A 26,165-nucleotide genomic window follows, 5' to 3' on the forward strand; every position below is an offset into this window, starting at 1 on the left:
CCACTCGATAGTGCCGTGTTGGCTCATTTTTGCGTAAAGGGGGCGTTCCCGATTGATTGATTGATTGATTGATTGATTGATTGATTGATTGATTGATTGATTTATTGATTGATTGATTTATTGATTGATTGATTGAGGGGTTTAACGCGCCGACGCAACGCAGGCGATGAGGCGCGCTGTAGTGGAGGGCTCCGGATTAGTTTTGACCACCTGGGGATCATTACCGTGCGCCGAAATCTCGTACACACGGGCGTTTTTGCTTTTCGCCTCCATCAGAAAAGCGGCCGCCGCGGCCGGGAATCGAACCCGCGACCTCGTGCTCAGCAGCGCAACGCCTTAGCCACTGAGCCACCGCGGCGGGTAAAGGGGGCGTCCCCATAGAATGCGTTTATTGGGGATGGTATGGCAGGAGCGGCATATGGGGTAGTGAATTATGTTGTCTTTCGACCTTGCAGGAGGCATAATCCAGGCAGTCTGTGTAGTGTAACTACCTGCATCTATCCAAATGAAGTCTCTTGGTGTGTTTCTAGCTGTGGGTGCGGTTGCGGTACTATTGCCTGGCTTTCCTGTAGTCTTTTGGTGAAGCTGTCGTGGGCTTAATTGTGGGAACAACGCGGGCTCTCTCCCGCACAGATGTCCGAGGTGTCATCGTGGATCATCGACAAGGTCCTGGCGGGCAACATCCGCAAAATGTCTCCCTTCTGGGGCCAGCTGGTTTTGCTGTCTACCACGGCGGTGCTGTCCGAGCTGGACACGACCTTCGGCTTCGGAGGACGAGCCGTGCCGGACCTGCTGAAGTTGGTAAGTGGAATACATCACTAACAAAACGCGATCACCTCACGCGGGAAAAAGCAGGTGACTTCCTTGTCCTCCCCTCACGAGATCAGGGGGACGCCTCAATGTAGGGGGAATTCCGAAGAACACAGGCGAAATGCTTGCACATCTAGACCATCACTGTGTGTAAAGTTCTACATTGCTATGAAAATTTCTTTAGAGTGCTGGTTATTGTACTTGAATTTAATTTTCTGCCGTGATGGAGGGCCTTTCAGTCGAAGCGTACTCTGTACGGAGCTTCAAAACTAGCTCAACATCAAATTCTTTGAGAAAAATAGACAAAGATAAAGGAAAGCATGCCCATACAGATTCCAGCGTCCCATTGTGTGCGTAGACGTCTTGTGTTCGTCCCTTTATCCAGCAATCTGGCCTGCCTTCAGTGATAAGCCTGTCATTACGTAAAGGCGTTACGAAGTCAATCCAGCCTCAATTTTTCCCACTGTACATGCGTTCTGCGGTGGCCTGGTGATTAGTGCAAAAATCCTGTCTTTTTCTCCTCCAGAAAGGCGGAGGAGCTCACAGGCCAACTGCGACAGTATTAGCGTTTCAATGTCTGCGCTTCCCTCACTCCGCATTCCCGGCCAGTGTTTGTGCTGCAATGTGCCCACTAATGCAGGCGGACGACATGGAGCAGCACGAGCTGTACTTCATGCTGCCCGTGGTGATCCAGGCGTCATACGTGCTGCTGATGCCGTACACGCGGGTGGCGCTCATCTTCATCCACCAGTACACCGACATCGAGTACACCGAGCTGGTACGTGCACCGCGCTGTGGGCTGCCCCTTCCGCTCTTTTCACTGCCCTGACCACCGGCCTGCGCCGTCCGATCTTTGTAGAGACGGAACACTCGCGATACAGAGTGGGGAGCGGTCAATGGACAGAGAAAGAAAGAGAGAGAGAATACATGCTTATTGAAATCAAGAGATGAGCTTGTACTGAAGCATCAAGGAGGTGTCTTTAGCCCAAGATGCCTTGGCGCAGGCGGCATCGACAGCCCTTTGGGCCAGCCAAAGATGGTCTTCGGGGCCGGTAGTCGCCCACCCATAACCCGGCAGTAGAAAGTCGCAGACTGGAGGGAATCAGTGGTGATTCGCCACACCTGCCGACCATATGGCGTATCATTCGGGGTTCTCGGCAAAATCGGCATAGCTGGGCGTTTTGACGGTTAAAAAGGTGGAGGCGGATAGGATGCGGAATATATTTGTCTGGAGAGCGCTTAAATGGCGTTCGTGCTCTCGAGGTCGAGATTTGTGGGTGGTGCGGGGAGGGTAGCCAAGTGTCTTACGCGGGGTTCTCGGGAAAATCGGCATAGTGGGGAGTTTTGACGGTTAAAAAGGTGGAGGCGGATAGGATGCGGACTATATTTGCCTGGAAAGCGCGTAAATGGCGTTCGTGCCCTCGAGGTCGAGATTTGTGGGTGGTGCGGGGAGGGTAGCAAGTGTCTTACGCGACGGCCTATAGTGCTGCGTTATCTCTGCGTAAGAGGTTCAGGGCTGCATGCGATCGGGTTTGGCAGGGCTGCTCTCGGCGCCCACTCGGTGGGTCAATTCTCGAGTGGTGGCACTAGCCGCTTCGTTTTTATAGATGCCGTGATGTGGTAGATCCCACACAATCCTGATCTGCCTCCTCTGGGGCTGCTGCTGGATGATTCGTAGCGTGCTTGTGTGCAGGCCTCCCCTAGCGAAATTTCGACAAGCCTGCGGCGACTTTCGACTTTCTTTTCGACTTTCTTGGCATCATCGCAGTGTATCTTTTGTCCCCTGTTCTCCACATGTTCCCCAATTGCATTTGGAGACCGCGTTTTCTTTTGGAACATCGCGCTGATGTTGCTTCAGACGTTTGCGAAAATTACTTAATTCGCCTATGTACATTGAGTTTGTTTTCTATACCGTTCACAGCTGGGGCTGTCCGTATTCGTCAAGGTGGTTTCCAGCATCTGCATCATTGTCTTCAGCAACTTCGTCAACTTGAGCCTCCCTCCCCGCCGGGACCTGCCAAAGGACGTCGCCAATACGACCTCTGAAGCTCACCTATTGTACTGAGACTCGCTACCATTCGTTGAAAAAGCCTTATACATTCAGCGTGAACATTTTATTGCACGTTTCACGCGATCGCCTGTCGCTCATCCTATGTGTTGTTACTGGAACTCGTACAGTGCGCTGGTAGATGCAGTGGAGATCTGCTACATTAAAAATGGTGTTCATTTATTGTTACTGCAGCGTCTAGTTCAAAAACCACATACCTAACCAAATTAATAGCGTGAGCCCGTTTATACGAGGGATGTCCTTAGTGCGTGTGTGACATTATCTCCGTAATAAAGGTGTACATACAATATAGCATGTATGCACAATAGAGTAAACGATGATCTCCGTAATAAAGGTGTACATACAATATAGCATGTATGCACAATAGAGTAAACGATTAGGGGACACTTTTGTAGCAAGTCTCTTGTCTCTAGTGGCTCTTGTGACAACCACATACGCGACTAGCGAAGCTGCGTGTGATGGTTAATTCAGTAAGTGAGAAGTCATACTTATTTGGCATTTGTAACAGACCTTTATTTCTAATAAATAAACCCTCTTCTAATTTAGCGGTCTCTATTCGCTTGCATGGAACATCTTTCAAATGCCTTACATCATGTTTTCCACTATTTTCATGCTTAATAAAAATACGATCAGACGAAAGACATTTCTGATAGTTACATTTTTTTATTTTAGCCTTCACACTTTTTTAACAGCTATACCTATAAGTAACAGAAAACGAGCACACTTCGGGCGTTAGTAGACACTTCCTCACACTGTAAGCAATGCTGCCAGATGAACATTTCAACGCATGATTCTCTGAATTTCGTAGCCAGTAACTTTTCCCATTCTCTTGCCTTGTTGCCTTGACCCCTCTTAAACTGCCCTTACGGACCGTCATATCTCCTCTTATGAAAGTGGGCATTGAATTTTACAGACTCCCTACTGGGTTTCTATAGATTTAATAAAAAGTCAGTAGAAACTCGACGCTTATCGACTGTGGTTTTTAGGAGTTCAATAAACTTTTTATTGAGAGAACACAAGCATCGAATGGCCTTCAAACTTTGAGTTTTATTAGATTCGTTATTGCATTTCTATAGAGTGAACAAGGACTCCAAACTTATTCACTGCAGTTGTTAGAAAGTCTATAAACATTTTTTGTGGAAACAAGCATCCAATTTCTTTCAAGCTGTTGGGTTTTACTAGTCCCCGTATTGCGCTTGTATAGAAGGAAGACAGACTACCATCTTATCAGCACCGGTCGCTAGAAAATCAACAAATTCTTTATTGCCAGAACATAACAAGCAACCAATTACCTTGAAGGCATTGATTTGTAATGGACTTCATATTGACTTTTTATTGAGTGAACTAAAACTCAAGTTCTTGATTCACCACTATCAAACTATTGACTAGCCCTGTTAGTGCTAGAGTCAAGGGTATTGCTTTCCCAACTCCCCTCTGCGGGCCCTCTTGAATTCTTTACTGTGACAGAAAAACATTATCAACAAAGGAAAGAGTCTATTTTCCCTCTGAGGACTCGTCCGAATGTTTCCTGTGAGATCTAAAATCATAAATTTTAAGCAAACTATTTGGAACGAAATAAAGACGCCCGCAAAAGAACCAAACGTGTGAAGCGCAAAAATTTGGACGAGAGACGAAGACGGCAGTGGCACACGCTTCGTCTCTCGTCCGAGTTTCGTGGTTCGCACATCTGGAATTAAGTTTCACCTGGCCCAAACATCCGCCTCAGTGAGTTACGTACTAATAGCACATACTTTGTCAGCATATCTGTACACTTAACCAAAACGATGCCAGTCCCAACGTACACGTGCAATTGCTCCTCAGAACTATATTATTGTGGTATTTCTGAAGCCCCTGGCACTTATAGGATCCGTACTACGCACATTGCTATATTGTTTTAGTCGTGCAATACAGTGTACAACACTGTAAAAAGCTTTATCTAGGGTGGTAAAACTGCGCGTGAGAGATAAGGCAAAAAGGGAGGGACAGGACGGGCGCAGATTATCAACTACCTTTATTGAAAAAACGAGCATGAATATATACCATGTATTGCACATGCACAAGCAGTGAGTTTTTTTCCTTTCCCTTTCATTTATCAATGCACCATCCTGTTCAAAAAATGAAACTCACTGCAGTACAACATAACAGAAGGTTCGCTCCCACAATTTCTATGGTTTTTACTGATAAATAAACTCGCGGCTGACTCGTTCGCGGCTTCTGCTCAGCACTCTCGTTTCGTTGTGTGTGCAACATAGTATGTATGTGCAAAGTAGGGGTGTGTTTGTCGGATCATGCGTGGCACCAGTTCTCTGCAAAATGCTTTTGGCCGGCATCGGCCGATATCTGGAGCATGACCTGCAAGAGAAACTAGTGAGAGATTTTAGATATGTTGACGATTTCTTCATTTTTTAAAGCTCCGTCGTTGTTACTTTCACCTGTTGTTCCTAACCACATTGTCATTGTTAACGAGAATTTAGATGTGTTCCCACTAGTGATGAAAGACCTCTCTCTTGCCCATGAAATGCCAAGCGATGATTGTCTGCAGTGTTTAGATATTAAGCTTACGTTGTTATCGGACCATGTTTGTTGGTTTTACATGCCATGGATAGGTAAAGGTTTGTTGCCCTACAAGTCTGGACACTCAAAGGCTGTCAAAAGAGCGGTTCCCATGGCCTGTCTTCAAGGAGCGCTTATGAAGTCCTGTCACCACTACGTTCATGAAAGTTTCGTCGCCCAGTTGTCTGGGTTGATGACTACTGGCTTCCCTTTGATGGTCTTGATGGCGGTGGCCGAGTCGTGGTTGCAAAGGGTCAAGTGCAGCGGAACCCGTGAGGGTGACGCCTCGAGGCGCAAAAACCCAGTGGTATTGTCATATGTCCACAGACTGGCGCACAACATGAAGAATGTAGCCAACAGCAACGGAGTGCCGGTAGTGTTTTCTGCCCCTCGCAAGTTGGCTGGCTTGTGTCCCAAGATCCTCAAAGGATCAAACAAGGCCACAGCATGCCTTACAAAGCATGGTACACAGTTTGTGCAATGCGCTACTGAGGTTGTATACTCTATACCGCTCATATGCGGAAAGGTATATGTGGGCCAGTCTGGCCATTGTGTCAATGACCGTTTGAGGGAACACCAGTTATCAATTAGAAAAAAAACACGGTCTCATCTTTCACGTTATTGTTTCGCCTGTGAAGACAAGCCATGTCAGCCGTTGTTGAAAGTAACGAGAGTGCTGAGCAGAAACCGCCAACGAGTCGGCCGCGAGTTGATAGAAACCTTTTTTTATCCATAAAAGCCTGGAAATTGTGTAACCGCACCTTTTGCTGTGTTGTACGGAAGTGAGTTCGAATTTTTGAACAGGATGGCGCATTGATAAGGAAAACGGAAAGGGAAAAAACCGAGCTGCTGTGCCCCTGTGCAATAAATGGTATATAATCATGATCGTTTTTTCAATAAAGCTAGTTGCGAGTCTGCGCCCGTCCTGTCCTTTCGTTTTAGTCTTGTCTCTCACGCGCAATTTTGCCACCCTTGAAATTCAGTACCAACTTGCCCAACAACACGCTGTACTAATGTAAAAAGTTTCGCACGGCGAAGGCGGTGAGTTTACAAGCTCTGGCAGAAAATTACAGTTTAGGCCATCATCCTCCGTTATACTGTTTCTCGCAACAACCTTGAAAACGTCCTAGCAACAACCTTGCGTCATCGGTGACAAACCGTTATTTTCCCGTTGGCCTTGTTTGCATGATACAGCGATAGCTGGCTGGTAAAGATGAAGCTGGTGAACAGCAGGGTGAACGTGGTGTCATTTTTGCCCCGCTGCCCCCCCCCCCCCCTTCAAGTGTCAGGGAAACTACCGTATAATAGAGCAGCATTATCCTTGCCGTTTTCATCTGAGTGTAAAAATATCGTGTACAAAACTGTAAAAAGCTTCGCCCTGCATTTTTGGTGAGTATAAGCTCTGGCAGAGAAATTTCTTGAGCCTAGGCCTTCACGCTCGGCCACAAAAGCTCTCTCAACAATGTTAAAAACGACCCCAGTAATCATTTTGTTATTGGTGGCAAAATATTACTCTCTTTTGAGCTCTTTTTACATAACACAGCGATAGCTGACCTGCCAGGTGTCTTTTTAGCCGGCGTCAGTACCACGAGCGATGTGCCAGAATATCTTTGTTATAAATCCACGGGGGGGTTCTGGCTGCCGGCATTTCCGGCTGCTTAATTCGTTGGAGGAAGTCGTCAGAGGAACTGGCGTATCCACTCAACGAAGGCGGCCACCTTGGTGTAGCCGCCGAAGTGGTTGGGCGCCCCGCAGCCCCGGGGTCCCCCCCAGCTGACGATGCCTTCGAGCACCCAGACGCGCTGGTCGGTCACCGTCTCGTCCATAAAGGCGAATGGCCCACCACTGTCGCCCGTGCACGCGTCCACGCGGCCCTTGACGTAGCCGCCGCAGAACATGTTGGGCGTCACCGTGAGCGGGAAGCGGCCCTCGCGATAGGCGCGCTCGCACTCCTTCGCCGATACCACGGGAATCACGGCCTGCCGCAGCACGTCCGCGTAGCTCCGGTTCTCCGTTTGGCCCCATCCGGTTGCCTGGCGTAAGGGAAGGATGTATCAGGGATTGGGGTGACACGTGTACACTCGTCATCAAAGAAGCCAACGATACGACCTTTCGAGAAGAGAAAGATCAGGTCGTCACTTTGCTGGATGACACGTCCCCCAAAGGGCTGAGGTCGGGGTTCACCTCCTGATAAAGGACAATGGCATTATATACCTTATATATGCCTTATTGTCCACCTATCCGCCCCTACCGTTTGGGTGAAACGAGATCGTGCCTTTCGCGAATATATGCGGATCACTCTGTGCTGCCTCTTACCAGAAGCCAAATTTTGATCCCGCTCGTGCCCCGTCTGTGTTGATGACGCAGACGACTGTGCGCTTTGACGTGTGCACGCACGAACAGCTAAGATTCACTTTGAGCCAGGCATTCATGCGATTATTATGATAAAATAGGTGCTTATGGTTCAAAGTTTGATGGCAGTGAGTGCCGTCTTAAAAGGAATGGTTTCAAGATGAGCAATTAGTGCATCTGTGAATGAAACAGTGCAAAGATGGGTATATTGAAGAAGTACCTCGGAGATATTACTTAGCGGAGATACTCCTTTGATTATTGCAACATAGCGGTATGTTACCGCATATAGGCAACGCGGATTGCACGTATACAGCAAGTACAGCTGGGGAAATATTAGGCTACCGTGATCATTTTGACGCAGACCGAGAACCGCATGTATTGATAAATGTTAGCGCGGAAGGTGTGCTCATGTTATCAGCGTAGCGCGATAAAAACTGCGCCCATAAACAATGTGGTGTTTTATGCGACAATAAACTTTCGCGCGCACACCTGTTTAAACTGATCCTCGACGCAGTTAGAGTTCATAGAGACTTACAAAAGTATATATACATTCAATTCCAACTTTTGTAGCCTGTTCTGCTTCGGAGGGGAGGTCGCTAAGCTGCAAAGCTTTGATTTGGAACAGGACGTCTCTGATGCAAGCGAGGTGCTTCGCAGCGCCAGTCCTGAGTTAAGGCCTGGAGTATCTACTGAATTGGAACACGCTGCTTCTTCAAGTTGAAAAGGGGATGCTTGTTGCTCTAGTGCCTCCTCAGCTTGACTACAGGGGGCGCAGCCTATCCCGAACGTGAGCTGTGGTACGTCGAACGCTCGAAACGTGACAGTTGCGCAGATCTAATAGTGTTTCAGGGAATCTGACCCTTCCCTCTTATCACCTCCCTCGACTACTGGGAAGCAGCGCTGGGTTGCTCAAACCTGGATCTCCAGAAAGTGCTCACCGGTCCGGCAGCCATAGCTTGTGAAGCATTATGGTCTTGTGCCACCAAGCTGCAGTAACCATTTGTTAAGTAGAATTTATCTCTCTCTCTCAGCGCTAACTTTTTGAAGGTCGTTTACCCGAAGCGTTATATGTACTGAGTCATATTTCTTCAACCAAAGTGGACAACTCACCACACCGAGGTTACCATCGACGATGTTGAGCTGCGAGGTTCTCTCGCTAGGCAGGCAAATGGGCTGCACGCGACTGGTCAGCTCCACCGGCCGGTCCAGCAGCACCATGGCAATGTCGGCGTCGTACTTAACCGGGTCGTAGTCGTCGTGCACGTGGATCTCCTGCGGCTGCATGGGCGACCAGTCATGAATGCCTATACGTATTTCCTTCACGTCACCTCATTCGCCTAGACATTGCAGAAGGGAGTGCCTTACGAAACAGCAATGAATAAATAAGTGAGAAATCCGGACCAATGAATAATGAGAATGTGCCACTAGTTGTGACTTGGATCGCGCGCCAGCATGAAATTAAAGGGGTTATTCCTATGAAGCAACAAACCTACAACACTTTCTTGGGTGGTCAGCCCCACGCTCTCTTCAAAGACTTGGACGTCGTATCGTCCAAAGCTGAACAAGAAAAAAATATCGTGATTTGGAGCTAAGCTGCTAGGCTAAAACTCTCTCTCTCCTCTCTCTCTCTCTCTCTCTCTCCTCTCTCTCTCTCTCTCTCTCTCTCTCTCTCTCTCTCTCTCTCTCTCTCTCTCTCTCTCTCTCTCTCTCTCTCTCTCTCTCTCTCTCTCTCTCTCTCTCCGTCTTTTCTGTGATGCATATCTACTCTATAAAGATAGAGGTAGATGTGAGCAGTCTCCTCGGGTTTGAACGTCACGAGGTTTTATAACCTTTGACGTTCGTCATTCAGCACATCCGTCGGTACGACCGCCTGTGTGTCTGTCTTTCCGTCTGTCTCTCGTTCCGTCTGTGTTCTATTCATCGCTTCAAGGGCTGCGTTCGGGATGGATACTCCATTACGGATTCTAAAATTATTATGCAGCCTTCGACTGAAGCGCGCCACATTGCCCACGTGTTGTTCGTATAGGTTCTGCCTCTATATATATAGTTATCGTACCAGAAGACAGTGACCACCCTTTTTGGCAATCTGGTCACAGTCGGAAATATTCCCATTGCCTCGTTTGGCACAGCTCCGCCTTTGATGGAAGCCACCAACGTATTGACCTAGTCCAGTCACATAAGCAACGTGAGGTTAACATAAGGCGCTTCACGCCGGAACGTTCCGCTGCAAAGGCCATATCCTAAATGAAATTTTGCAGCCGTCGCCATGCTGGCAGCAGATCCTGGCGACAGTGCTTCTGCACATCGGTGAAGAATAGCCCTTTCGAAGTGATAGCGCTTACCGTTCGGACTTGGACGAACGCGTCGTCGAGCGCATCGTCCCGGTGGTACTTGCCGAAGTAGAAGCGTAAGTCCTTGGGTGCGTGCAGGTTCCCGCGTCTGTCTTTGGCCACACAGTGGGCGGCCGTGACCAGCCAGCTCTCGGAGAGCAGCGTGCCTCCGCACTGCAGGTCCCAGGCCTGCTCGCCCTTGGACCACATGGAGAGCGCCACCTGCCAGGGCCACTGGCCGATCTCGCTCGCGTTGCCGTGGTAGATGAACGGCGAACGCGGTGAGTCGGACCGGCCGCACACTGCGACACAGAGAGCGAGCATCTCTGACTCCCCGACCGTCGTTAACGAGCAACTGCCACTCTTGGCGCGGACCACAGACATTCTTCTACTAGATGATACAGTTGAGTGCTCCAGCAGGATTCGTTATCTGCATCCCTACCCCAGTTCTTATTGAGGCCGTGGATGATCCTCCAGCACAACTGTAACGTGGTCAGTGACAATATTGTACCCTCGCCTCTATTTCTACCATCATACGTGTCACCCTATACGTATGCTCTCTATCCCTCCCACAACCTAGTACCAGGCCAGAGCCTATAGGATCAGGCCTTCCTTCGGTTTTCCTTCCATTCAATAAACTACTCTCCCACTCTCTCTCTCTCTCTCTCTCTCTCTCTCTCTCTCTCTCTCTCTCTCTCTCGCGCTCGCTCTCTCTCTCTCGCTCGCTCTCTCTCTCTCGGTGAAAATATTTCTTATCCTTGGATATTCATTTACCCTTATCCAAGTGTCACCATCTATTGCCGCCCCAGATGCTTGCCAAATCAGATCTGCGAAGTATCATCGGCGCTAGGGAACACATGAATGACATACTTAGGGTTATGTTTGTGCCAGGCATTTCAAAGGAATGTTTCTTGCAATGTCTACGCTTTGAAGAAATGTGTGCACTGCCTCGGTCAAAACATTGCGGCATATTGCACTGGATACTCCTTGCTAAGGCAAATCACCTCCAAAAGTTCCTTTGAATTCCTCCTCGCTGCAAAGATCACGGGTAGTCTCTGGCCTCCACTTTCACTTCAGGAAGTTCGCAAGCATTCGTCTTTCGAGCTCCTGTGGTTCCTGGCCTACCTGGGATGCAGGTGGCGGTTCTTCCGGTCCACGTTCCGTCAGGCAGGCACCTCCGCACTTCCGAGCCTACCAGCGTGTAGAAGCGGTTGGCGCAGGAGAAAGTGGCACGAGTTCCGACGCGGAAGTGACCCGGTGGCAAAGCGGCCCGCGCAGACGGATCCATCGCCGTCAACGACAAACGTAGCCTTTGGCGTCCCGTCCTGGAACGCAAGGATCACAAATACGGGTTGACATTCACGGCCGTTCCCTCCAGCGAAGGTGAATGTCCAGCCGAACTGTGAACGTCGTGAGAAAAAAGTGGCCGCGTATCTGCTCCTTCTGTTGCAATTGTCGACGAAATACGATAGTTGACAAGCGCCCCTAGCCAGTAAATGCCTCTCTTCTCTTTTCCGCGAACTGTTCCTCTCCCGTCTCGTTCCTCCGAAGATAACGTGCTAGAGGTTTGCTCAAGTCAATTTAAATTTACCGCGTTCCACTGCTCCAAGTCGGGTGCCTCGATGCCAGCGCTGCCGTACTGGGGATACGCGCTTGAATCGAGGCACCCTACTACAACGTTTATAGAACCGGGTTGCCCTACTCCACGAGCGTTCCAAGCGGAACGCGGAACCTATCAAGTGGGACCTTTCGTTGCTGTTGCCGTTAGATTTTTTTAAAGATGATAGCCTTTCTGGAACATTAGCTGAAACATTATCTGTAAAACAGGTTTATATACCCACAGCCAAATCTAAACGTATATTCCCGGTGTGAATGTTCATACTTGTCAACATTGTGGAACAAGATCCAAACATTACGCAAATATGAAGCATAAAATCAATACATATAAGACATTTGCAGTGTTCCTTCATAACAAATTCATGGATGCCAAATTCAAATGAAATACTGCATCTACTGCATAAAAACAATTCACTCCGTCGCCTGCTGTCACCCGCGCCACTATAGCTTCTAGCTTCTACCAGCATTTTAAGAAAGCAAACGAAAACAGTTACGAAAAGTTCCACTAGATGAGATCTACGTTCTTCGAACGCACGTGGAGTAGGGCAACACGGTTCTATAAACGTTGAAGTGGGGCGCCTGGATTCACACTCGTCTCCGTCACACGGCACCGATGCACCTGGCCTGAAGCAGTGGAACGCGGTAAATTTAAATTGGCTTGAGCAGACCACTATCGTGTTTACCTTGGGAGTATTGCAACGGGAGAGGAACAGCACGAGATGGGAGCGGGAAAGCGAAGGGAGGCATTTACTTCTCAAATGTTGACGAAAGACTATTCTCTTACGTCGACATTTGCAACAAAAGAAGCAGATACGCGGCCACTTTTTTTTAAATGCCGCCTGGTAGCACGGGCAACAGCAGGCGACGGTTTTCTGCAGTCGATGTAGTATTTTTCTTGCTATCGCAAAAACCAAGCATCCGTGAATTTTTTTAATAAAAGAACACTGCAAATATCAATCATGTATTGATTTTCTCCCTTATAGTTGCGTAATCTCCTGTTCGTGCTCAACAATGTTGACAATTATGAACATTGACACTGGACTGTGGGTATGTAAGACTATTGCGCAGTTTCTGTTTCATTTTGGCCGGGTGGCTGGATCGAGTCACAGACAGACAGAGATACACACAGACCAAAATGTTCGCGTTGAATTACCCCAAGAAAGACTATCGTCTTTAAAAAGAAGTTGCTGTAAAGAGTTTATCGCACCACTCCTTGTCGCTTGTTAACGGCAGTCACAATGACTTTATTGTTGCTATGATGTGTACTGACCGGCATACTCTCCTTTGCAGTCGCAAGCCAAATGTGTGCAACACAAAACATGTAAACCAATCACGATAATTTCATGCAAATAGCATTTCGATGCCATCGTAACGCTTCGTAAGCGAGCTGCTCTTATCCAACATTGCGCCAAACGCGGAACTCCTGTATTACGGTGGTTTATTAGCTTCCCTCTTGCTATGCCAGGGGTCCGCTGGTTTCCTTGCTTGCTGGTTCACTTCGCGTCCCATAGATGGCGACGTCTTTGCGCCAAAGTGGCTCGGGAGATTTTTCGATTTTGACACGAAATTTTTATGGAAACCTAGGCGTACACCTCAACTGAAAGAATATTTTAGGGGAGAAATAACAATGCCCTAAACAAATCTTTCAACAATACAGAAAGAACTTGTAAATGTAGGGTGGCTCCACAAGTAATTTTTCGAGTCTTCGCTCCGCCCATCTCGCTTTAAGGAAGATAAATAACTTTAATGAAATACTGAAGTCTCCTGACCAACAAATTTGGCTAACTACTCGATATTCAAATAACAAGAGCGAAAACAGATGAAACACGGGATCCTACAAAAACGTATACGCAAAAGCACACAAACCCTATAAAACGCAGGCGGCCCACTTTGTTGCAATCAGCCAAATCCGGCTACCCCATTTGTGGTGAGTAGCCTCTTCTTGCCGCAGAGCTCAACGTCCAACGAGCTTTCGCTCTGATGATACGTTTATGTTTGATTATCATTACCCATTAATACTGCAGGCAAATACGATGTTGAAGCTCCGACTCACTTAAGTCCCCCACCGCTTTCCTCCTGGTACTGCACTTCTCCATAGGGTGGAATAGGTGGTTCTTGACAAGTTGTCACTGTAAAAGATTTGTTTGATTGTTAATCAGGTCATTAAAAAGGATTTTCTTGCCATGACGAAGCACAGAAAACGGGCCATCCACACTAACTAGAAACCTGAGGAGGGGCGGAGCATGCAGTTTAAAAGTGTGTTCAAAGATTGTCTCGCCCTTGTCACAAGGCACGCGCTAATTGGGCACCGGAGAAGCGCCGGTGAATGGAGCAATTGTGCGCTTGTTGAGGCGGTGGCGCCCTCTTTTGCGTTAAGCCGCATTTAAGCAATTTGCATGCCCCACCTGCCCCAGTTTCGGGTAGGGACAGGGGTCAACGCGACAGCGGTGCAATGCCCCCGCCTCGCACTGGGGGCTCGCCCTCTGAAAGAAAATTTAATAATAACTGATACAAAGGCCCGCTGTGCTAAATACGACATGGCTCGCCTAAATAGAACACACTAAAAGGTCCCTCAAGCAGGAAACCATACACACTGCTTGTATCACTTCACAACTGTATCACACCACTCACTGCACCGACTGCACACACAGTTCACACGCTACTAAAACCACTATTACACCGAAATATCACACACAACCTCGACAGTTCACGACAACATTTCACCTTCAAGGGGGGGGGGAGGGGGTAAAGACAATTTAATATAGCCCACATATCAGGGCGCAGCGACTACTGATAACAGCGCTGCCCTAAGAACAGAAAATTACCCACTCAGTTTGCATGTAAAATGGTCATTCTGCACACTGCACAAAATGTTTGGCGTGGTCAACAAGCCACTACAAATCAAGTCACACAAAGTTCACCAGTGTTAAAAAAAAGTTCATTAGCTATACTGAAACCAGTACGGTACTAAAGAAACGCTCAGGATGTTGCTCCGGACCACTATAAAGCGCGTAGACCATCGCAAAAGGATGGCTTTTTCCCCCTTGAGCTGCCAACTCATGCTCCAAATGACTCATCAGAATCGACCGGACACGCCACAGCAGTGGGAACATTGCCCATTGCGGCCGGGCTCGAAGACATGCAGCACCACGATTTCTCCACAAAACAAAAGCACCAGCGCACATCAGAAAGTTGACCAACACATCTTTTGAACGAGTGCTCATTGGAAGTATGAGTCCGAACATCCTGCTTAATACAGTCCAGAACGTTGCCGCTACGCGACAGTGAAACAAGGCATGTTCTGATGTTTCAGTGTGGCCGCAGTGCGGACACCGTGCGGAACGCACAACGCCGAATCTCGCCAGACGGTCACACGTCGGGAGAACTTCCCAGCCACGTAACCATCCGAAATCCCGAACATCAGCCGGAAGTGCCGCCGAAGTCAGCTGATGCCAACGGACACCGCGAGACCTTCCTATCTGTTGGTTGTCTAATTGGGTTATTGCCAATTTTTCGCACAGTTCACTTGCCATACTTTCCCTAAAACTTGGGCTTGGCAAAGAAGACTAGAGATTTCGCGATGTTTTTTTTTTTTTTTTTTACATACGCGTAAAATGACGGCGGCTGCTCAGTCGAAGGACCGGCGATGTGCATGCCATAAAATAATGACCGGGAAGTTCCCAGAAAGTACTGTAGCATTGCCTTTCCTGGGTACTCGTCTGAGTCTACAAGGTCAATCACTGCACGTACCGCCAGCACGCTGCTCATGGTTTGCAAACAAGGCAGACTAAAACCACCCATTGACTTGGGCAGCCTCAGCAGCGCTCGTGACACTGTTTCTGTTCTGCCCGCCCAGAAGAACGATCCAAACTTCATGGCGAACTGTCGGGTGAAATGGCGCGGCGGTTTTGCTACGCGTCCTACATAAAAAAACGCCGCCGAGACGGACGACTTAATTATGCAGCTTCGCTCTGCAAGGGAAAGCCTGAACTCTCCTGCAACTGCAAGACGCTGCTCCGCGGTCTCAAGGAGGCGCTTCCTCGTACTACATGCCACTTCACCCGAGGAATAGAAAACCACATCTAGTACTCGAACACCCCTCACCCATTCCACGCCGCCCGCCAAGTCAGACGCAAATGTGCCGAAACGCACCGCCATACTTTTTCGCATGTTCATTCGAGCTCCAGACAGCTCACCGCACTCCTGAAATGACCGCATAAACGCCTGGTAGCTGTCCTCGTCCCGAATGAACAGGGACACGTCGTACGCATACGCGGACACTTTAACTTGGCCTATGCCTGGCAACGGAAAGACGCGGATGGCAGTGCTTACATCAACACGGCGCAGCAGTGGGTCGAGACAAATGACAAAAAGCAACGGTGACAAAGGGCAGCCCTGCCTTATCCCACGGATGACAGATAACGGAGTACTTAAAAGCCCGTTGACAAGGATTCGAACGCTCACGTCCGAGTACAACAGCTCGAGCATAGCTACAAAGTCTGGCGGAAAGCCGTATTGGCGCAAAACGCCCAGCAAGTATCGGTGCTCCACTCTGTCAAAAGCTTTCCCTTGATCGAGAGAGATGAAGCACCCAGAAGCGCTAATCTTTGTCGCGTAACTGAACAAATCGCGCGTCAATGCCAGGGACGAGTAAATTGTGAGACCTGGTACGCTGCACGTTTGCGCTTCGGCAAAACGGTACTGGTGCGTCTGGCCAAAATGGATGCTACAATCTTGTAGTCAGTGTTCAGTAGGCCAATACGCCTGGGGCTGTGTAGGATCGCCGCCTGGTTTTGCGATCAAGAAGACACGGCTTTCACGGAAGGAGTCAGGTCGCACTACAACAATCAACGGGGCTCCAGCACCAGGGAAGTATGCCTTTTTTTGCTTCGACCGACCACCTATCAGGGCTATCAGGTCGAGAGCCGGTGGCCACTTGAGTGTAACACAAATTACAGCCCGTCTATAAACAGCTTCCGCTTGTGCTCAACGATTCCTGAAGCGGACAGGGAGCGTTCCACAAGTCCTTACACCATGCTAGTTTTTTTTTTTTAACCGGGGTTATCCGTCATGCACTTTTCTTTTAGTACACGTTTCCTTCTCGCGCGAGGCATCGGAAAACGCGTGTCCCGGTGTTTTAGAACCGGACTACATGAGATGACGACGACAGGAGACGCCGACAGCCTGAGTCCCTTAGCTTCTTCGCCCCTAAAACGCTGCCGCACGTCACCAACCGCAAAATAAACTCGCAGATAGCGCGTGAGAAATGTAAATATCATGCGTCACTGATACGGCGCGTACACAGGTGCAAAAGAGTAAAGATGGTCAATTAATTTATAAGTCGACCATCAGTCAGAACATGGTTGTGTGCTTGTTTTTACACCTGAGCGTATACGCCTGAAGATTTGCGTCGTTGGCAACTGAAGCTCGCTGATGTCGGAGGCACTGGGCGATAGATGCCGAGAAACAGCGTTAATTGCAAGGTAATGCCGTCGTATCAAGGTGTGAAGCTTCTCAAACAAGGTCGTAAAGGGGCCCAATTCCACGAGAGCAAGTAAACAGGAACGGACACGCACATTCACCCAATAACACTATAATAAAAAAAATTAGAGGATTTGTCACCGGCAATTTCGGCAGTGCTGAATAAAAAAAAAAAACTAATCAGGTAATTCGTCCAGGGTGTGCGTGGCATAGAAAGTACGCTCATGTTCGCCGAAATGGTGACAACTATGCGACAGCTAGCGACGACAAAAACCAGTCGACAAGAAACTGTTTTTATTTCTCATGATAAGGGGATAGTCCGAGTTATTATACTTCATTCCCAAAACATGTCGCGTTCAACTTTGAAACAGCACAGCGCCGCAACATCCAACCTGGCCATGCGCTAGACGCTTTACTTGGGATCCCTTGTACTGAATCCGGCTGACTGAACCACCCTTGGCAGCTAGTAAGTCATAGCCCTTCCAGTGAATTATCACCCGACCCTTAAGCAATCCAGCATGTAAATCGCGGAGGCATATTACAGATTAGAAATGACTTCGTAAGTTTAAAGGGACAGGCAGCCGATTTTTGTAGAGTAAGTGTCCTACAGCTCATACGAAAGCCATCGTTTTATATACCAAGGTAACGGCAAGGGATTTCTAAATAGACAGGTGGGAATAGTTTTAATTTGACCCTAAAATTTCTGTAGTCTGAAAGGCGGCGACATTTTGCAGCGTCTGAACGTGGCATTACGTTACGTGTCCCAACAATTCCGTCGATTTCAACGCGGGATTCAAAAACCGCATGAAGGATCAGGAAAGGTTGCACATCACTTTTGCTTTAACCGAGGACATGTTTTTTTTAAATACCTCTTTTAATCTCACGTGCAGTTAGAAGTGTGGTGCGGCACGGCTCGCTGTCATCGTTCCCAGCATTCCTTTTGGCAGCATACTTATGGCTGGTAGATCTAGAAACTCCGACTTCAAAGGTTCTAGGGCGATATGACAAAACCGTTTCGTGTTAAGGGGTTTTAAGTGATGCCCTTTCATTTGGGACGGAGAAAATGTACTCGACAAAAATCGGCTGTCTGTCCGTTTGAGCTGCTAAAGAGAAGCGAAGAACGAAGGGCAACTGAAGGTGCTCACACTTCATGCAGCGCGGTTTCGGTGCCGTCCAGGTCTTGTTCCCTAGGCAAGTGATGCGCGCCTCGCCGACCATGTAGTGAAGCTCCGCGCAGCGGTACGAAATCTGCGTGCCTTCCAGCAGTCGGCCGGCAACCACCTGGTTCATCACCTCGGCTGTTCCGTTCACCAACGGGCCGGGGTCCTCGCAGGCGGCTGCGCCCGACAGTTTTGACAAACAAAAATTACCGTTGCTTCCTAGAGAAGGTTGAGGGAAGCGTGAAAACTTTCTAACACCAAAAGTGCGTCGAAATTTCCTAAAAAAATTCGCTAAAAGTGGGTCCAAGCTTCGTTAGAAGTGCTTCCAATCGATCGTCAAACTACAAAGACCCAGATCGCAAACTAAGAATGAACCCATGCGACAATTTTTGGCGCGCACTAAGTAACCGCATCTCCGATTGATGTAAATGTATGCCGATACATGGGTTGTGAGATAAAGGTATACTACACGTACTCCTCCTTCATGATCAATGCGTGTATCGTCTTAACTTGAACCGTTCCTTTTTCGCGATCTAGAAGTAACCATTTTGACACAATGAAAGCCCGGTTTCATCACGCACGCGCCATGTGTCCAGAGATCTAATCAGAGCTTTTCGGTCGACCAACTGGTCTATGGGGAAGTGCATTACTTTTTTGACAGAACGCCATTCGTCCCACTAAGAAAGCTTTCGCTTCAAAATAAAAGTGGCTTACTGTCAAGGTTACACCTCATTACCCATAACAGCACGGCGCCAAAAGGCCAGCTAAAAAAGTCTATATAGATGTAAGGACTCCAACTGGGATTTCTGATCATTGTAACCAGGCGCCTCCAGGACGCTAGGTTGTTTCGCGGACGACTCGGATCATGGTGCAGCGGGGCTGTTGAGATAAGCCCGGTCCCGAACAATGCAGCGGCATGCATCCTGCAAGGCGGTAGAGGAATATTCTAGAAAGTAACGGTTCACGCAGCAGTCTCCGTTCATTGAATGTGCCACGATTTCTCTTCCTTATTGTTTAAAGAAGACGAATCAACAAGCAAATAAGCAGTTCGCAGTATTCTGCAAGGGCGCAACGCTGCCTTTCTGTAGTCAACCAGGCTATGTTTCATGGCGTGCAATTTTGCGGCTAATTTTTCGATTGCCGTACCTAACCTCCCATGGCCAATGTATCTAACAAAAACCGCTAAAGCCAAGAATTGGACACTTAAGAAGAGACAAACGGCCGGAATGTTCGCCATTCATTAAAGCTTTGTGCACAGCAGACACACACGCAGCAGAGCGGGAATAAAACCAATGCAGGCAATTTCGCTCCCATATATCTGCTGCGACTGAGCGTCATCGCGTTCAACCGCGCAGATTCGGGTACTCAGCCAGCCGCTGACACCCCTCATCGGCCGTCGCTGTGGTTTGCTCACCAGCCTCTACGCCTGATCAACCTCCAAGCCTTTCCACTTGTTTATCGTATCCTCCTTGCATAAGCTTATTATAATATAATATAATATAATATAATATAATATAATATAATATAATATAATATAATATAATATAATATAATATAATATAATATAATATGAGGATAATGAGGACATGCAATGCTATTTTTCGCTTAATGGGGCGGCCGCTCACCCTGGAACTGTCCCATTTCCATCTCGCAGACAACCGCCTGCACGCCTTCGCAGGAGCTCCAGCGCACAGCGTTAGCGCGCACTTCCGTCGCCGGATTGAGGACGAAGCACTCGCCCGTGTCGCTTGCGGACCGACGGTGGCGATGGAGGTCGCTAGTCACGTGGTCGTCGGGAATGTCCTGCACCCATGACGTCCCGACACCTGCGTCACCGTCGGGTAAAAAAAATGCCGTTTAAATTCCGAATCCCAAAACTCTTCCAATTGGGAACTATTCGCGCGCGATGACCCGGTTCAGAAGCGTAGTGTCAGAAATCGCGCAGCGCACAGTTTAGTGTCTTCGCCTAAGGCAGGCTAGCAAGCTGCGATCAACTGCGTAAAGAGGCCTAGGTGGCCCGAGCACCCTTTACTGCTTTGGTACCGCCGCGCAGGCTCAGTACCTAAGGCATTGCGCTAATGAACACGAGGGAATCTCAGCCATGGCGGCCGCTTTCCTGGTGGAGATTAAATGTCCTTCTGGCAAGAGTCTGATGTACGTTATAGCTATCCCCAGATGGTCTAAATTGTTCTGTAGACCTACAGCGCGCATCATATCCCAGGTATTAATTCGGCATGTAAAACCTCAAGCTGAATTTGTTTGCTGTTCACTGACCCACGGCGGCTTTAGCGCCATCTCGTATACACCGAATCAGCCGCCTGATGCTGTTACCAAGAAGGTACATTGGAAGACGCAACAAAAGATGATAAAGTGATGCCTAGACTTAAGAACATTTAAAATTTCTCGTGAGGTTTGGAGAATAAAGTGTGAGGTGAGCGCTCTTTTAGTGTTGCGAAGGAGTGCTGTTTGACAGCTCGGTAAAGCTGGATTGGGGGTGCTCGATGGAGCCATGCGCCGCATGGGGACGCAGAGTTTCTTTGGTTGCCGCAATCCTCGTGCAGTAAAAATGAAGTTGCTATTTTTCCAAGGCGGAATTCATGTTTATGTCCATAATTGCGTCGTTTTCCTAAGGTTACAATACATTTACGAGACAGCTGTGGGACTAAGTCGATTATAACCTATACACTTGCTTGCAGGCACAATGAAGGTGAAAGCGTACAGATTTCAGGTGTGCAGTGTAATACTTGTGCTATGCCTTCTCCCGAGTTGACGCAATGCCACCAGGAAATCGGCGTAATTGCAATGAGTTTGAGCTACTGTTATTTTGTGGCATCGATAGTGTTTATGGTGTATGGGGGTAACAAGTGGAACAGTTCTATGCTTATGCACCAGCGCGCTTAGCAACTTATAAACCTGTAGCCCATTCGCGTATATGTATAACGATCTCCGCGCACCTCTTCGGACCGTCATATCAAAGTCATCGTATCTGAAAATGTGCCAGAGGTGCTGAGATGAAGGTGTACATTTAGAGGCGTCTGACCGTCCTAATGAGGTGTACTGTACGACGGCCTACAAATTTCCACTTGGGGTACCAACCACTTTCATTAATGCGTGAGCAATACACGCAGCATCTCAGCGACTTTTCAAGGCACTCTGTTCATTTTCGTGTCACTCTGTAACCAGAGTGAGGGATAGGGGAGAAGAGAATATGCTTCATAGGATCATTTCTATATGAAGCTCGCTGAGATCGTTCCGCGACCTTAAAACGACAGAGTAAAGATATCTATCCCGTGGAGAACCTTCGGTACGCTGTCCACGTTGCCATGGAGACAAGTAGAACCACGCAGCGTCAGCTGTAGCTGCCTTGACGGACCTTGCAACTCTCGCGAATTCTTAAAATAGAGTTAGTGGAACATTTTATTAAAACAAGAGGCCATAAGGCCGTTGGAGGAGCAAGATGTGGGGAAAAGGCGAAGGTCGCCGCTCCCACAATTCAGACAGTTACAGTCTTGGGGTCCTATTCACAAACTTCACGCAGTTAGGTCACTCAGTGGCACCAAAATGCATAGTTCACACTGTAGACAATACTGTTCACACTGTAGACAGTGCACGCTACAGGCAGTTCCTACTGTAGACCGAATGGGGAAGTGGGTCAGATGGCCACACTGATCTGTAGAAACCTTTTTCAAGGGCGGGTTATTTTTTCTAGTGTAGTGGGATCGTCACGGACACGTTTAATGTGTTCCTGTTCAGTCGCAGGTGCGGGACCTACAGTTAAAACCTGATGGCGAATACGGTCGAATAATGAACAAAGTCGAAGTAAATGGTAAAGATTTGGTATGTGTTCACGACTACAGGGGGTGCGTCGGCGCAGTTCGGATCTTGCTCGAGCTGACCACTGATAAATAATGTTTGGGGCGTACGCTGCGTTCGCATACACTTCATTGTCAAATACTTTCCCCGGGCACGAGAGGCGCTTGAGAGGGGCAACGATGCCAACCGCAGTTTCTTCCAGTAAGCGCTTGCTGCTTTCCTTTGTGAGCTGGCGAAACTGCAGTGGCCAGTCTGCTTGGAGAGGGGAAACGGGCGTGGTGGGCACTGCAGGAGGTGACTGCAGCCTCTGCCTGGCAGCGTCGCGTGCCATACGGTTGTCTTGTGTGCCTGTAGTGTGTCCCGAAGTCCAAACAATACGAATTTTGAATGCTTCAATTTGGTTTGGTAAGGAGATTGGTTGCCGCATTGTTCGGTTAATACGGGCGATTCAACTCTCGGACAGCAACACAGGAATCTGATAATGCGAAATTTATTCTTTGGGAGATGGATGGAGGGATCATAAATTTGCTGCACGGCTCCCAGAATTTCCAGAAGTTGTACCTCTTCAACGAGGCCGTACGTGTTCGAAATGTACCTGGATCCATTCAAATTCCGGAAGGTCCGTGAATGTCCAGGGAAAGCTGCCGCCATTCCATTCAGAGCCGCATCGGTATAAATGTCAGCTTCATCGCCTCGCTTGTCATCTGCAAGAGTGCGAACGTCTTGTTCGCGTACTATTAATTTATCGCGGTGGATCGGGCATCGCAATAAATTGCGATGGAGAGACATTCCCACGGATGGAGTGCTGTTGGCGAATTGGTGCTGTCAGAGTTACTGTTTAGGTGGTCCCATTTCTGGAGTCTTTTTTTCTTGTTACGAATGGTCCAGATGGCATTAGAAACGTCGTTTCGTCTCTTCGATGAGGTTAGTCACAGGCGCCAGGAGAACTGCGCCGTGGGAAGTATCTACCTGGGTGAATGTGGGGAGGCCGCTGACCACACGGAGAAGGTGCCGATTCATTTGGTGCATAGCATTTACATGCGACTGTCGTAATTCATAAACCGGGAGGCCGTAGTTGAAGCGCCCTTGTGCTACAGCACGGGCGAGCATAGTGTAGGCTGCTTGGTGCGCGCCGCCATATATATTTCGTGTCCGGGGAACCAGGCGTAATGTGGAGCGCCAGGTCTTCTTAAGTGATGCTATTCACTGTTTTGGTCTATTACAACTGCTGACGGGAACCCCCAGCAGTCGAATGTTGCTACTGCGGGATTCGAGTCGCATATCCCTACTTGAAGGGAGATTGTTCCTTATTTGTGCCAAGTTTATTATCGACGCTGAGCAGTTCTGTCTCGGTTGGGGAAAGCTGTAGCTGGAAGTGGGGACCCCTCAGGACTGCTGATTGTAACTCTGTTTGCGTAGTTCCTTTCAAGTAATCATCAGGGGCGTCTGTTCATACCACAATATCGTCCGCATAAAGCGCAAACCGGGCGGCAGTGTCCTGCTCAAGAGTATGGGCCACGCCGTTCATTGCCAGATTAAAAGAGAATAGGAATCAAAATTAACCCCGGTGTGACTCCTCTATCAAGATAGAGAGAGCATAGTGGGCAGGTGTGTTTGAGGGTTAAGATGGATCGCCCGATGCTGAAGAAAGCTTCGTGTCCAGGCCTGCGCGTTTTCGCAAGGAAAGGCAAGGGAAAGCTCTTTAAGGTCACCTGACTTGCTGACATTATGTCTAAGGCGAAGACGTAGGCTGGCAAGGGCTTGCGCCAGGTTCGATTAACTCTCCAGAGCAGCCATAGGTAACTGTGGGTAGCGAGATGGCGACAGAAGCCAGTGATGACAAAGTGAAACCAATTTGTACTCTCCAAGTGGTGGACGAGCCTATTGTTAAGCATACTCTCCATAAGCTTCCATATGGCGGGGTTAGAGCTATGGGCCTAAGATTCTGAGGGCTACGAGGATCGTTACCGGGCTTAGGTATCGGATGTATAATCCAGGTGTCAGGTATCTCACCTGAGCCCAATAGTGGTTGGCCGAATGTAGTGGAGCATCGACGCCATGCGGCGGAAAGTTTTGGAAGTCTTGCAACTTTACTTGATCGTGAGTAGGAGCATATTTCGGCTAGCGTTGAGAAATGGCTCCTTGCAGTTCACCCAAAGCGAAGGGAGAATCCAGCTCCGGCACAGGTTGATCAGTGCTGATAATAGGTAAATATTGCAGGATTCAAGGGTCCGTAACGGCGTGCAAGAATACGTGTGAATGATGTATCTTCCACTTGTGAGTAGTCCATTTGAAGGCACATCTCATCCAAGATCCGGAGACGCACCTTCGCGTTTCCGTTTATGGTATGGAAAAACCCCCGAAGATGAGAGAGGCAAGATTCATCGACGAGTTCTTGACATAGATCTTGCCAATTCTCTCTCTGTAATGTTACCTGATATTCGCGAATATTGCGATAAAGATGCTTCAGCTGCATTGGGTGATGATGGTGTTTTCCTTGCGTAGGGTATTTTTGTTACCCGTTCTGCTTCGGGGAGAAGTTGAAACATCGGTGAATCAGGACAATCTACATCTGCCGTACTGGTTACTTCTTCGCTTGCGAGCGAACATGCTTGTGTTAAGAGGGCAAGGAATTCCTCAAGGGTAGGTTGAGATCACATGTTCAATTGTGAGCGTATGAGGTACAGTTTATCTGGCGGTAAGCCCGCTTAGTGCGGAATTTCTTGCTATTAATTTGAACCATGATGGAATCATAGTTACTACCCCAGGTTCTGTCCAGCGTGTGCCAGGCTTTCACTGCCCCAGGAGTAGCCAGGGAGACTAAGGACAAGCTAGGAAGGCAGACCTGACCCTAGCTTAAAATTGAGTCTGCAGCCAGTGCGGATGACAAAGGGAAAAAAAATGGGAATGACGGTGACGAAAGGCCCATACTTGTGGGCAGAAAAAGAAGCCACAAATGTTAATCGGCCATATTTAGGGGTAAACCTCAAAGGGGAAACCCCCGGCTAGCCTCAAGGTTAGCTCAGTTGCTAAAGTGGCTGCCCTAGATAGGCGGCGGTCTAGGGTTCAAATCCTAAACCAGGAAGAATTTTCCTTCAACTACGAAGCTTCTGAGAAAGCTGTACAGCTTTCCTTTGTGGCCGTCCGGCTGCATTTGAGGCGGTGTCAAATTTTTCTTTGAAGGAGCCACAGGCAGCCAACGCCACTACTAAAGCGACGAAACGTGATTACTGAGGCGGTTAAAGCGCTAAACGCGGTTGCCACGATGTATGAGGGACGGGCGAGAAAAGTCGTGTTGCAGACTTATAAAGCTGGAGCAGGACGTGCGCTTGGGTCGGGCCTAAAGTTTGCGAGAAAAAAAGAGGCAAGGTGCCCACACGTTCTTTAAGATCCACTATCGGGTCATTTGTCCTTAATTGCAATCAGAAATGTTACATCCTTTTAGCTTTGTTCTTTTCTTATTTTTGCAGCCACACAGAAAACCGTGGTCCAGTGGCCTCCTGTGGCTCCCAAACACAAAATTGAAAAAAGAGGTAAAATAAAGACTCACTCAAAGCCTTTAGGAATTTGAGGTATGATTCTGGAAAGCCATCCTCTCGAAATTGCAGCAGCTTCGATCCAGAATTGATGCAGTAGTTCTTGGCTCGTGAATAACTCAACTTGTGGCGAGTAGCTAGAAGACATGTGTCACCCATCGGAATCCAGCCTGTTCGGCAGCCTAACAAAGAGGCAATCAAAGGATGACAATTTGAACACTTTCAATATAAAGGAGTAAATTATTGGTATTACGAAAATTATTGAAACAATTATTGCTAATTAAGGGCTAGCATGGAATCGCAAAAGCGCTAACTTCGAAATAATATTCGCCATGCTATGCCTGCCTGCCACCCAGTAGAAATTAAAGGTTGTGTACGCACGCCAGCACTTCACAAACTCGAGATAAAAACAAGAACAGTTTCGTAGTTCATGACAGCCTTTGGC

General features: G+C 48.3%; 1 protein-coding gene and 1 long non-coding RNA gene across 4 annotated transcripts in view; one reads left to right on the plus strand and one right to left on the minus strand.

Moving 5' to 3' along the window:
* Positions 1 to 1,455: 1,455 nt before the first annotated feature.
* On the plus strand, positions 1,456 to 3,527 carry LOC144146141 (uncharacterized). 2 transcript variants are annotated; one of them, XR_013317667.1, is made up of 3 exons: positions 1,456 to 1,588; positions 2,732 to 3,153; positions 3,213 to 3,527. It is a non-coding gene; the product is annotated as an uncharacterized LOC144146141 (long non-coding RNA). The 2 variants fall into 2 exon arrangements; XR_013317666.1 differs by having other exon boundaries at positions 2,732 to 3,527.
* Positions 3,528 to 3,907: 380 nt separating this feature from the next.
* LOC144146140 (clotting factor C-like) overlaps positions 3,908 to 26,165 on the minus strand; it is a 46,252-nt gene continuing 23,994 nt past the window's right edge. For both annotated transcript variants that reach the window (XM_077678097.1, XM_077678096.1), the window contains exons 10-17: positions 25,735 to 25,902; positions 19,997 to 20,197; positions 18,357 to 18,548; positions 13,784 to 13,859; positions 11,239 to 11,438; positions 10,126 to 10,415; positions 8,894 to 9,061; positions 3,908 to 7,464 (exon numbers count right to left, since the gene is read on the minus strand). In XM_077678097.1, coding sequence (XP_077534223.1) covers positions 7,111 to 7,464; positions 8,894 to 9,061; positions 10,126 to 10,415; positions 11,239 to 11,438; positions 13,784 to 13,859; positions 18,357 to 18,548; positions 19,997 to 20,197; positions 25,735 to 25,902 — 1,649 coding nt within the window. In that variant the 3' untranslated portion in view covers positions 3,908 to 7,110. The remainder of the gene's footprint in view (positions 7,465 to 8,893; positions 9,062 to 10,125; positions 10,416 to 11,238; positions 11,439 to 13,783; positions 13,860 to 18,356; positions 18,549 to 19,996; positions 20,198 to 25,734; positions 25,903 to 26,165) is intronic.

This window comes from Haemaphysalis longicornis, unplaced genomic scaffold (assembly GCF_048455015.1).
Source record: "Haemaphysalis longicornis isolate Haplotype H1 unplaced genomic scaffold, Haemaphysalis longicornis Haplotype H1 scaffold_7, whole genome shotgun sequence".
NCBI classification, from domain to species: domain Eukaryota; kingdom Metazoa; phylum Arthropoda; class Arachnida; order Ixodida; family Ixodidae; genus Haemaphysalis; species Haemaphysalis longicornis.